The sequence below is a fragment of the Magallana gigas genome, chromosome 3 (assembly GCF_963853765.1).
Source record: "Magallana gigas chromosome 3, xbMagGiga1.1, whole genome shotgun sequence".
In the NCBI taxonomy this organism is placed as follows: domain Eukaryota; kingdom Metazoa; phylum Mollusca; class Bivalvia; order Ostreida; family Ostreidae; genus Magallana; species Magallana gigas.
This window is the reverse complement of record NC_088855.1, coordinates 29,090,069-29,102,902: the sequence shown is the minus strand read 5'-3', so window position 1 is coordinate 29,102,902 and position 12,834 is coordinate 29,090,069. Positions and strand designations below refer to the sequence as shown.

The window sequence follows — 12,834 nt, the reverse complement described above, 5'->3', positions numbered from 1 at the left end:
CAGGGAGAACAGGCTATCTAATCCAAAGGAAAGGAAAAAGAGGAACTTTTATCAATATCACCACAAATAATGTATCATATTAGTGTACCTATAAATGTGTTCCAAATTTTAATTTTATTCTAGAGTAGGTATTTTACAGATTTAAAGTAATCAATTTTTCCGTTGACCCCTTTTTTGAAAATGAAAGAGCCGATCGTACTTCCGGAAAGAAAGATAACTTTTGTTTTGATTCTCCTGGAGCAGGTGTAAAGAGGAAAAATGTCCTCTTTTTCCGATAACAACTTTGTCAAAAAGCTAGGGGAGTTAAATAATACACAGCAAAGCATCCAGACTTTGTCGTTATGGCTGATTCATCACCGGAAACATTCTAAGACAATTGTTCAAGTATGGCTGAGAGAAATGCAGAGAGGTAAATATCGTCATAGTTTTATTTTTGTTTACAACATATGGAATACCGCAATGAACACTTTTTGTCATGCGTGGATTAGATTTAACATTATTGCATGGAAGGAAACTCCAAGCTTAAAATTCTGAAACTGGTGTCATAAGTTTTCATTGTTTAAGTATTTTTTTTTCTGGTTTTATAAATTATCAGCAGTGGGTTGATCATAGCAATTATAGTTAGTACAGAACGGTTTTCCCAATCCAACTTTTATGTATTCAAAGTCATCGTTTGATTTCATCACCACAATGTTCTGCGAAATTAAAAATGGTTTTATGAAGAAGGAATTGTGTGATGATATTATTGCATTACACATGTAAGATCCACATAAGTAGTTGTGTATTTAGTTAGGACTTCTTTACCTTTTGTTTAATTATGCACTACCAGGTCATTGCATATATCAAAGAACTATTCATGAGTACAAAATATCATTGTGCATGCATATTATGTTAAACAATTTAAATCATTGCATATGTTTGACTGGTCTGATAATAATTAAAAGAATTTATGTTTTGAACCGGAATACTGGTAACATAAAATAATTGATAAACATTTAATTTGTGGCCTCTAATACATATCTATAGTATCCTGAATTAGTGTCACTATGAAGCCAAGACAGATTGATAGCTTATGAAAGTACAGTTGCAAGAATATTCATTTACACATCTTGAGACTTGTTATAAATTGAGTGATCAGTATTAAAATGACAGTCTTATAAGTGTTTTTTTTCTTACCGGTACTTCTAAAATTTTCTTGGTCCTGAATGTTAGGATCTTAAATCATAAAACAAACATTTTACATTGTTTATGAATCTGAAATAGATATTTTACATTGTTAATTATTAACCATTTTACCTGAAATAAATATATATTTCTTTTACAAAAAAAAAAAAGACAAAATTTTTTTGAGAGACTACACACTTTGTAACCTAATATTTTGGTTTTTAACAGTACGTGCAAGTCATAGATTGACCTTTATGTACCTGGCCAATGATGTCATACAGAACAGCAAAAAGAAGGGTCCCGAGTTCACTAAAGATTTTGCCACTGTTCTACCTGATGCTTATAAATTTGCCACAAAGTAAGTGCATTGCTTTGAAAAAGGGTAAAAGTGAATTTAAAATTTAAGACATGGAAACTGACTGTGATGTTAGGTCAGTAGAATTGTACTCAATATATCGATTTTTCATGAAAGTGGAATAATGTTTAGAGGAAGATTTCATTTGGATATTTTCAATAAAAATAAAAAGCCATATATGGGGTGATAAGTATAGTTGAACAATATGATATGTGAAGCAGACTAAATTTTAAGTCTGTATTGTATTTTCTTTAATCATTAGATATGTGATTATTTTTTATTTGTGTTTTTTATTTTCCAGGGATGCAGAAGAAAAAGTGAAGAAGTCAGTCGATAGAATTTTAGGAATATGGGAGGAGAGAGCTGTTTACAGCAAGCATTTTATCGAGCAAATCCGACTTTGTAAACCTGGAGGTATTATAGGTTTTGAAAAACAATATTAAGATTTTTCTCATACACTTTATTTGTACATTACAAAACTCTTCCTTCCTGTCTTCTAAGATTTTGGGAAAAAGTGCATGATAATTAAGTTATTTTCAAGTGTACTTGGTGAACATGGTAAAAAAAAAATTTTGGATGGGTTTATATTCTAGCCACTACTCAAGTGTAGGCATGGACTAGTAAGCTGGGGGGTCAATCTTAAATCATGCATGTATGTTACCCATCAAATTCTGCATGCTACCTGGCTAGAAGATAGTTTTCTCTATTCAGTCTATTGATATATATAGAAAGAAAAATATAAAATTCAAGGCATAGACATTTATTTAAAATCTTCTTGTAGTATGCCAACATGAGAAATTCTCTTTATGGATATTGGTTTTGACCCCCGAAATTTATTTTGTAAATTGTTTTAGATTTAATATTTGTTTGTCCTTTGGTAACAGCCACCACAATGACAAAACAAAAGTCAGGATTATTTGGCTTCTGAAATTATATACATTTTACCATACATGCTAGAAATTTATATTTAGCAGTCTTACCAGTATGAGCATCCAATTGGAGCTGTCTGTCAATCCCCATGGCAACACAGCGATGATCAGTGCAACATTTTGCTGCTGCTGCTGCTGTTGTTGTTATTGGTACAGTGGGCTCTCTTTGTTTTGTCTTTGTAGCTACTTCCGTCCCCGCAGAAACTGACCTGAAATCCCAGCGCAAGAAAAAGGTGGAGGAATATGTAGTGACACTCAAGAAAAAAGGGTTTAAAGGTGCAGACGAAGTGCTTGTCCTAGCTTATGTAGACCCGTTATGATTGATTTTCTTTTGCAGCACAGAGAATAGTTCTCTTTTCTTTAATTTTAATTCTTTTAAAATGTGAGGTGAAATGCCTTCAAAATATACAAAAATTTTAAGTCGTACTTTTTAAAAAAAAAATGATATGCCGGTAGTAAAGTTTATGATAATGTCAAATAGCTATGAAATGAGGGAATGAAAAATTCTGACACAGTGATCTCAACTTGAATGCTGTAGTTGCTATAATTCTTTTTTGATGGGTTGCAGTTTCTCTAGCATGCTATTTTGTGGGATTTTTTTTCAATTCTTTTCTGTCTTGATTATTATAGTTATAAACTTTATTCTAACTTTTTTTTTCTATACAAAAATGTTGGGACAAGTGAATTTTGACATATTTACTTTTGAGCAATTATCAGTTTTAAAAAATCATTGAGTTACCTTTGTTTGAATTAAAGTTGTTTTTTCTGTATATCTAAAGGGTCTTAAATGCTTTTGCTTTTGGCCACTGCCTAGCTAGGATACATAACTGATGCTACTTTTCTGAATCAACCACCTGTCTCATTGTATCAATTTTAGTGAAGAGCAAAACTGGATAATTTTTTAATATAATATATTTCAGTGCAAAATGCAGAAAAGTCTGCTCCTCCTACAAAAAGAAAAAAGATGGATGAAATGCCATCTCTTCGAGAAGAAATAGAGGCGATGCCTAAAGACGAAACTCAAGTTGTGCCTGACGTAAGTCAATTCACAATATATATGTACTGTAAACGTATTATATTTTGCGTGTACGATATTTGGGGGAAGGTAGTTTTTAACATGTTGGCGTGGATTTGATTTAGTGTATTCCTGAATGTTCCTACTCCTTTACATGTGTGAATGGCATTTAGCGATGTACTTGATTTAGCGGTAGCTGCATTCCACTTAAAATGCTAATTAGAATACACTGCCAAATGCAATATGTTTACAGTATCAAGTCATTCAATTGACAGTTGTCAAAATATGATTCAAAAATCCATAATAAGTCAAAACCTTAAATGTGTGTATTTTTACTGACTGTTATTACAAATAGTTTATTTGATTTGATATTTGATACAGTGGTAGAGAAAGTATGTAGCATAGGCTTTTTTTAATCTAAAAAAAAAATTTCAATTTTTGGCACACATTTAAATTGGAGATTATAACTGATAATTCTCATAAAACTTGCACCCATTCTTATATCATTATTACAACAGTAAGAGAATGGAAGCTGCATTTCTTTAGCTCCTGGTCTGAAAAAAATCAGATTGATGACCTGGGAGCTACAGTGCCTCCCGTAGTAAAAAAATTGCAAATTACAGCACTCAAAGAATGTTTTAATTTTGGACTGGTTAACCTTATTTTTATGTAAGTTCTTTAGAAAAAATAGTACTACTAAATTTTTCCGTCATTTTTCTACTGATATTAGTACTTGGCTCGAACTTTCTCTTAAACATAATAACCGATCTCAAAAATTGATGTATGTTAAATTCTCGTCAAGATCAAGAGTCACCATTTTTACATGTAATCAAACTGCACCACTTCATTCTACGGGGCTGGTGATGGTGTTAAAATGAATATTAGAGGCAAGCTTTTATGTCTGCTTTCCTAATAATCCAGCAACTCTTTCCCTCTTATGAATGTGCATAATTTGTTTTACACATGTATAACACTGTGTGAATGTTTACATTATGATTTACCTTGTTGCTTATTGAAAGCCATTAATTAGTAAAAAAGTAAATATTAAATTGAAATGGTTGTAAAACACATGTATAATGAAGGAGTGTCTTGTCATGTTTGACAGGCGGAGGAGCTTGTGAAGCGATTGGCTGATCTGGAACACTCCGCTTCCAGCGATGCGGCAGTCAGGGAGAAGATCGCCGCACTACCACCAGAGGTCTCTGACATCAACCACCTATCCAAAATCACCGGTCAGTAACTCCATTTGATATTGTATATTAATTTAATGTTAAATACATGTATATGTTAAAGCTATGATTAATCATTTGAACATAATATAATTATACTGATGTACAATTGGAATTAGGCACAAGTTCTGTAACTTAGACAACCATCTCCCTAAAACTTTCTATGTCTCTAGATAAATGTTTGACATCATTGCCAGGTATGAAAGTTTTTGAAGAAAAATTTAAGCGTGTTTATATCATTTTATATAAGCAAATGTATGATACCCAGTATACATAATTTTAAGCATCAAACATTTGTTGGATTAAGATCCAATGATCTGTAATCTAGAAATAGCACTAGCAATGACTAGACTTTAAAATATAGCATTTATATTAACAAAGTGTAGGAAAGTTTATAAGTTCTGACATACATGTACTCTAACAGGGAATAACCATGCAAGGTAACTTAGGAGTTCACTGTTTATTAACTGGGTTTTCCAACGGAAAAATCCGGTTATTAAAATGGTGAAAATGGCGGGCGGGTCGGTGGGCGGCTGCCAAAAGGGTACCCTCATTGTACGGATAACTCCTCCTACAGTTGTCAAGATAGGAAGTTGTTTTTTTGCAGATCAATTGTACATATATCAGAGGAATGCATATTGCTAGGATTTTGATTTCCGATAATTTATGAAAAAAATACCAGCTTTTGAACTTAGTCATTTTTTGGCAAAATATTGCATATAGGGTACCCTCATTGTACGGATAACTCCTCCTAAAGTTTTTAAGATAAGAGGTTGCTCTTTTGCAAATCGATTGTACTTATATTAGAGGTGTGCATATTGCTAGGATTTTGATTTCCGATAATTTATGAAAAAACACAGCTTTTGAACTTAGTAATTTTTTGGCAAAATATTGCATATAGGGTACTCCATTTCACTGGATACGGGTTGACATGGATTATGGATACAGTTCACATAGATAAAAACCCAGTTTGCTGTCACATTGACAGCTTTTCACTTGTATAATCATATTAGACAGTAAAGGTAAAAGTTTACTTTAGAGCAAAGACTAAGAAAAAGTACTTGATTGATGCTTAGAGGGGCACAAATATCAATATTTCTTCGACCAATTAAATTTCATATATCACCTGAGCTATGCAACATCTCACTGTGCTATTTGCTCTTTGAGTTGAAATCATTTCAAAGACTTTTACCTACTCAAAATTTCAGACCCATTTTCTTAAACACCTTTGCTTGAAAGATTATTTCATGAAAAGTTTTACATATACATGTAAATTTATATGATTTTTTTTTTTAACAGATAAAGAGACAGCCATTAAACTATTCCGTCAAGTCGAGGATGCTTGCATTCTTTTATCCGAGTACAATTTCCGCCTGAACGCAGAGCTGGAGGAGCGGAAACAAGTCGGAAAGATATTGTATGATTTCCTAACGTGCCAAAAGGAACAGGTGGTGAAAGGGGAAGAAAAACTTCAGGTATGTGGACCATAAAGCACAGCAGAGACTTAAAAAATTACCTGTATATTAGCTAGTTGCATATATTTGTAAATCTGGAATTTTCATGCATGATGGGGTGGAGAGGGGAGGGGGGAGGAGTCATACATGACATTCATATGCTTAGCAGCACAAGACTGCATAATTAATAGCACTTCATGGCCTTATGAGTTTAAGAGGAATGGATGTTCTTCACAATTTTCAACTATATTTATCTCCTTTATAAGGAGAACTGTGTGTAAAGCTATTATAGAAAAATATTTATATACAGCTAAAATGTAAGTGTTTTTTCTGTACTAAATAATTGTTAATGTAAACATTGTTTGTTAATGTGATGGTTAATTTGTGGACTATCCAGCCTCCTCTATAGACCATTGTTAATCTTATTCTTTTTTTCCAGGAGTCAAAACAAAGACTGGAAAAAGTGGGAGTGGTAAGAGAAGAGTTGATGTCCCACATCCGGAATCTCCCAGACCTCACTAAATTGCCCGATGTTGAGAAAGGTCTGGCCCCTCTCCCCTCAGCCGGGGATCTCTTCTCACAATGGTAGGTATACCCTAGGGGTGCACAGGCTTGATTGATTTGTTTCTTGAAAAAAGCTTGTAGAAAAAACCTGAAACTTCCTTTGAATATCCAGAAATTGTATCGAAAGATGATACTGATGTGTAAGAAAAGCCCTTCATTATTTTGTAATCTTACCTAAAATGTTATTTTTTATCTTCCTCCCTTGAACTACTTGGCTTATTATTGGCAAAAAGCATTGAATTTGCAATTGGTTGGTAATGGGTTCCAAGTTTATGCAATTTATAAACGAAGTCCTTTTCAAACTAGCGGAAAAAAGAAACTGTGCATTATAAAAATTAGTATAATTTTTCTATATCTATTGTTTGTATTTATAAAATTTAAACAATCGATAATGGTAATGTTTTTAGCTCACCGAGACGAAGTCAAGGAGAGCTTATGCTATACCCTCGGCGTCGGCGGTGGCGTCGGCGTCGGCGTCGGCGTCCGGACCTGGTTAAAGTTTTTGTTGCAGGTCCTGTATCCAAGCTATTACTTGTCCTATCTTCACCAAACTTGCATGGATGATGCATCTGGACCTACTTATGGAATTGAAAGACTTGGATGCTGAATCTGGGTCCTAAATTTTAGATGCTGGAGGAGTTTAAGGTTGTTGGACCAGGTTAAAGTTTTTGTTGCAGGTGCCCTTTGATAGCAATATCTAAGTTACTGCTGGTCCGTACTTCACCAAACTTGCATGGATGGTGTGCCTTATGATACTGATGCACCAGACAGGCTTGAGTGCTGAATCTAAGCTATAGGTTTCGGATGCTGGAGGAGGTTAAGGTTTTTGGAGCAGGTTAAAGTTTTTGTTGCGGGTGCCCATTGATAGCCATATCTAAGTTACTACTGGTCCTAACTTCACCAAACTTGTATGGATGATGCGTCTTATGATACTGATGCACCTGACAAGCTTGAATGCTGAATCTGAGCAATAGGTTTCGGATGCTGGAAGAGGTTAAGGTTTTTAGAGCTGGTTAAAGTTTTTGTTGCAGGTGCCCTCTGATGATTATATCTTAGTTACTACTGGTCCTAACTTCACCAAACTTGTATGGATGGTGCGTCTTATGATACTGATGCACCTGACAAGCTTGAATGCTGAATCTGAGCAATAGGTTTCGGATGCTGGAGGAGGTTAAGGTTTTAAGAGCTGGTTAAATAAAGTTTTTGAAACAGGTGCCCTCTGATGATGATATCTTAGTTATTACTTGTCCTTACTTCACCAGACTTCCATGGATGGTGTGTCTTATGATACTGATGCACCTGACAGGCTTGAATGCTGAGTCTGGTTTCGGATGCTGGATAAAGTTAAGTTTTTAGGAACAGGTCACATGTTTAATAGATGATAGTACTATTTCAAACTTGCATAGTTGATTTAACTGTAATATGAATGAATTGCAGAGGTAGCTTCAGATGCAGAGCTTGATCTCCATTATCAAGGATGCTAAAAAATAAATCTTAGTTATTACAGGTCCTAACTTCACCAAACTTGAATGGATGGTGTGTCTTATGATACAGATGCACCTGACAGGCATGGATGCTGAATCTGAGCCATAGGTTGCGGATGCTGGAGGAAGTTAAGGTTTAAATTGCTAGTGCCCTCTGATGTTGATATCTTAGTTATTACTGGTCCAAACTTCACCAAACTTGCATGGATGATGCGTCTTATGATACCAATGCACCTGATGGGCTTGAATGCTGAATCTGAGCCATAGGTTTCGGATGCTGGATGAGGTTTAGTTTTTTGGAACAGGTCACATGTTTTATAGATGATAGCTTGCATAGTTGATTTAACTTTATCATAAATTAAATGCAGAGGTTGCTTCAGATGCAGAGCCTGATCTCCATTATCAAGGATGCTAAAGAAATCTCCTACCTCACTCAAACCAGCTCGATAGATAGATGTGTTTGTTGATAAATGATATAACATGATTTCTATGATATAGTTTTGTATGATATGAAACAATATTGTTTGATATGATACAAAATGATATCATATGTTATATTATAAAAGTTATACGATACGATATGATATTGCATCATTTTTTTTTAATTTTATGATATTGTATCATGATATTGTTATGTATAGTATTGTATATTATGATACAATATTGTATAATATTATATTGTATTTTTAATTTATTATTTTATCACATGATACAATTACATAAGATATTGCAAAATATTATATTGTATCCTATGATACAATATTGTATATTCTATAATATTGTATCATACAATATTGTATAATATGATATTGGTTTCAGTAATATAGAATTATATCACATGAAATTGTATTATATGATATTGTAATATAATATAATATTGTATCATACGATAATGTATGATATGATATTGGTTTTTATGATATATTATCATATCACATGAAATTGTATTATATGATATTGTAATATATATTATTGTGTCATATGATACAATATGTATAATATAATAATGTATTTTATAATATTTTACTTTATCACATGATATTGTATCATTTGATAAGATACAATTTTGGAATCAAATTATATTGTATTATATGATATAATATCATATAATGTATCAAATATGTTTCAGTGTCATTCAATACAATATCATACTATATTATACAATATAAAATCTTGTTTCAATGTTATGATGTATTATGTAATATGATATTGTAATATAATACTATATTGTATAATATTTTATGATATTGTATTATGTGATCAAATACAATAAGGTATAACACAATACAATGTCATATTATACGTTACAATATCATATCTCATTATTGTTTATTACGGTATTTTATTGTATTATATGATATATATTATAAATATGACATGATGCAATATTTAATTTTATATCATTGTATTGATTAACATATGAACATATGATTATCGTAAAAAATTTTATCAGATGATATACGATATTTTGTCAAAACAGAATCCATGAATATTCAAGATCATAAAGTATGATTTTCATATAAAATGATAAAGGTGGTCTTATGTAGGTGATGTCTCATAAGGGTGATGCTCCGTCTCGGTGAGCTTAGTAATCTATGATTACCTATGTTTGATAATATCGGATGGTAACCGTCCGGGTGCACGGACTTTTTCATGGTTAGTGAGCACCTGTTCTTTATTGAAGAATTTGTACGCACAAGTTTCACGGGCCAATACTGTTTGGAATAAGAACTGTAAAGGATTTCTTTAAACTTTTTTTGTTAAGGAAATCACTTTAGTTTTAACAAAATTTACCCCTATGTCATGCTACGACTCAACGAAAACCAACGTAATTGTGCTGTTGGGATGCTGCAAGCTGGAATGGCACAAAATACTGTAGCAAGACACTTTGGAGTTCATCAGAACACCATCCAGTCATTATGGAGACGTTTTCAACAATCTGGCAACACTCAGGATCGACTGCGCTCTGGGAGACCTCCTGTGACATCATGTCAACAGGACAACCACATTAGACTTGTGCATCTGAGAAATCGTTTCCAGACAGCAAGTTTGACTGCCCGTAGCATTCCAGGGCTTCGACCAATTAGTCAAAGAACTGTGCGTAAACATCTGCGCGAGCAAAACATCAGAATTCCTAACTTGAGTCTGATCAATAAATATTTTTCTTAAGGTAATTTGATACTAGAAATATCTTCATTATGCTTGACAGTTTCCTTTTACTGTTGACAAGCTATTAGTATCAATAAATCATAATTTTAATGTATTTTTTAAAACTTTGCAGCAGTACCAACTACTTGGGGTGGAATATCAGCACGTGGAAGGACCCCTCTACAAATTGTCAATGGAAATCTCACCGGCGTACGCTATCGAGATGAAATTATTCAGCGTCATGTTATACCCTTCATACAGAGACATCAAAATTACATCACTCTGCAGCAAGACAACGCAAGGCACGTGTAGTCAGGGACTTGTTTGTTCAACAGAATGTCGATGTATTGCCTTGGCAAGCTGTTTCCCCCGATTTGTCGCCGATCGAGCACGTCTGGGATGAAATGGAAAGACGTTTACGCCATTTACCAAATCAGCGAGTGACATTGGATGATTTAGGCCAGGCTTTAACCAACATCTGGAACAACATCCCTCAAGCATTTCTGAACACTTTAGTGGCATCAATGAGGCGTCGCTGTCAAGCATGCGTGAACGCAAATGATGGTCACACGCGTTATTAATTTTGTTAATTCAATTTCAAATAACAGTGACTTTCGAGTGTGCTGAAATTGACGTTATTCGACGTTGACATTAATGTGTTATGAGATGTTGTTAAGCATACATGTGTTAACAGTATTACAAAAAATAAAATTTGTTCATTGTAATTTTTAAATGTTTTTTCATATATCAAATAATGCACAGTTTCTTTTTTCCGCTAGTATATTAAGGTAAATAATTAGTAGATTTATCAGGTAATAATTTAATTCTGGTTGTAACGCGACATTTGATTGGATAGAAAAATTAAGTTAAATGTGTATAGCCTGGTTTGCACGTCACAAGACACGTCACAATGCACCACATCAAAAACAAACTAATCCGCTTGACGTTACATTTGAATTTTGAACAGATTGATATCAATTTTAAAAGTAAAACGGACTCAATTCGTACAGCAAATTACAGAAAATTAAATTATAAGGAATGAACTCAATATCTACCCAAGTTATACGAGTATAACCTGGGTTGGAGCAATTTATGCTTTTTTATAATTTTGTTTATGGGTGGGGGGGGGGGGGGGTCAAAGTTTTATCCTAGAAATGATTAAGTAAAAAATTGAAATTTGCTCTGAGAATATAGCTACATCTTCTGTTGATGTGGCAGCAAACTAATGTAATATGTATTGTAGTTTCAATTTTTTTTGGGGGGGGGGGGGGGGAGGAGGTAAAAAGGGTCCACAATGCCCTTTTAATGAATTACTTACGAGGTCTTTGACATTAAAATTGTTCAAAACTTACAACTGTTATAACGTGATATAAATTTGTAATTACAAAATAGCAACCTGTCAAGTAATGGGTGAGCGTTGGGTTTGTGAGCATGCTCACTTTTTCGTTCATTTTATATTCCATCTTAATTTAACTTTTGCAGTGCTTAACAAAGTAATTTCTTTCGATATCATTTAGAGTAAAGTAAATTTACAAATGTATAATGAATTAGCTACAGTGAATGAAGTGTTTAGATTTTTTTAAAAAGTTCTTCTTTAAATATCATTTCTTTTCCAGATGGTGCAAGTTCTACGTGTACGAGTAAAAGGACTAGTGTAAATGATGTTGCTGATGAGTGGGACTTTCTGATGACTGCAAAGTGATATACGGAACCAGTTCTTACAAAGAATCTTCAACTGTGATTTCACCGAATTGTTAAGAATCCATGTTGTATGTATACATCCAGTGGTTTTCAATATACGTTTGTACTCCACAACATTTTCCTGTAAGTTCCATATGATGTGAACTAAGTTCTGAACTGGAATAACAAAAAACAAAACAAAAAAATTGTGAGTTTTATTGAATAGATGCACCACTTTTTTTGTTCTATGTACGAACAATTCAAGCTTGCCACATACATTAATATTGTTCAAGGTGTATTGCTAGTTGTTGAAGTGCAAGCTTAACATATAACATATATATACTGTAAACAGTGAAATATTGGCCTCCATTTTATTTTCGCCCCTTTTCGCCCTTGTTGTCAGTGGGCAAATTTAAGACAGGGCGAATTCAAATGTTTCATATTGTCACAAGTGTGTCAGGGCGAATTCAAGACGGGGCGAAACTGTTTGCAAGTGCTGAAGGATGAAATTACAGGGGGCGAAAATAACCCTGTATACAGTATATTGGAGATTACATGGGGCGAAAATAACCCGGTATGCAGTATATTGAGAAAGATTTACACCGGTTATTATGTTATTCCAGTTGTTTGTTAATTGTGCATTGCAGAGATAATAGTGCACTTGATTGAAAATTATGTTGAACTATTTATTTAAGAAATGATTTTTGTTAAATTTTAAAGTTTTTGTGTTAGAGAAAAACATGTACTGTATTTGTTTTGCCAGAGAGGCAGTTTTTTTTCTTCTTTTCTCTTTTTTTTTGCATACAAGTAGT

General features: G+C 33.4%; 1 protein-coding gene across 2 annotated transcripts; it reads left to right on the top strand.

The window, feature by feature from the left end:
- The first annotated feature begins 211 nt into the window (after nucleotides 1-211).
- Nucleotides 212-12,243, top strand: LOC105321853 (regulation of nuclear pre-mRNA domain-containing protein 1B). Of its 2 annotated transcripts, XM_011420329.4 has the most exons (9): nucleotides 212-409; nucleotides 1,393-1,522; nucleotides 1,821-1,933; nucleotides 2,632-2,724; nucleotides 3,369-3,484; nucleotides 4,569-4,695; nucleotides 5,992-6,167; nucleotides 6,586-6,731; nucleotides 11,959-12,243. In XM_011420329.4, coding segments are annotated over exons 1-9 (1,053 nt in total). In that variant the 5' UTR covers nucleotides 212-258; the 3' UTR covers nucleotides 11,960-12,243. The 2 variants fall into 2 exon arrangements, with proteins under 2 accessions (XP_011418631.2, XP_034339106.1); XM_034483215.2 differs by lacking the exon at nucleotides 2,632-2,724.
- The last annotated feature ends 591 nt before the right edge of the window (nucleotides 12,244-12,834 follow it).

Bases quoted from the DNA above. Each gene is read 5' to 3' on its own strand.
- LOC105321853 (XM_011420329.4), top strand. From the start codon at position 259: ATGTCCTCTTTTTCCGATAACAACTTTGTCAAAAAGCTAGGGGAGTTA. The intron at 2,725-3,368 runs GTGCAGACGAAG...AATATATTTCAG, and splicing joins CAAGAAAAAAGGGTTTAAAG to TGCAAAATGCAGAAAAGTCT. The intron at 3,485-4,568 runs GTAAGTCAATTC...CATGTTTGACAG, and splicing joins AAACTCAAGTTGTGCCTGAC to GCGGAGGAGCTTGTGAAGCG.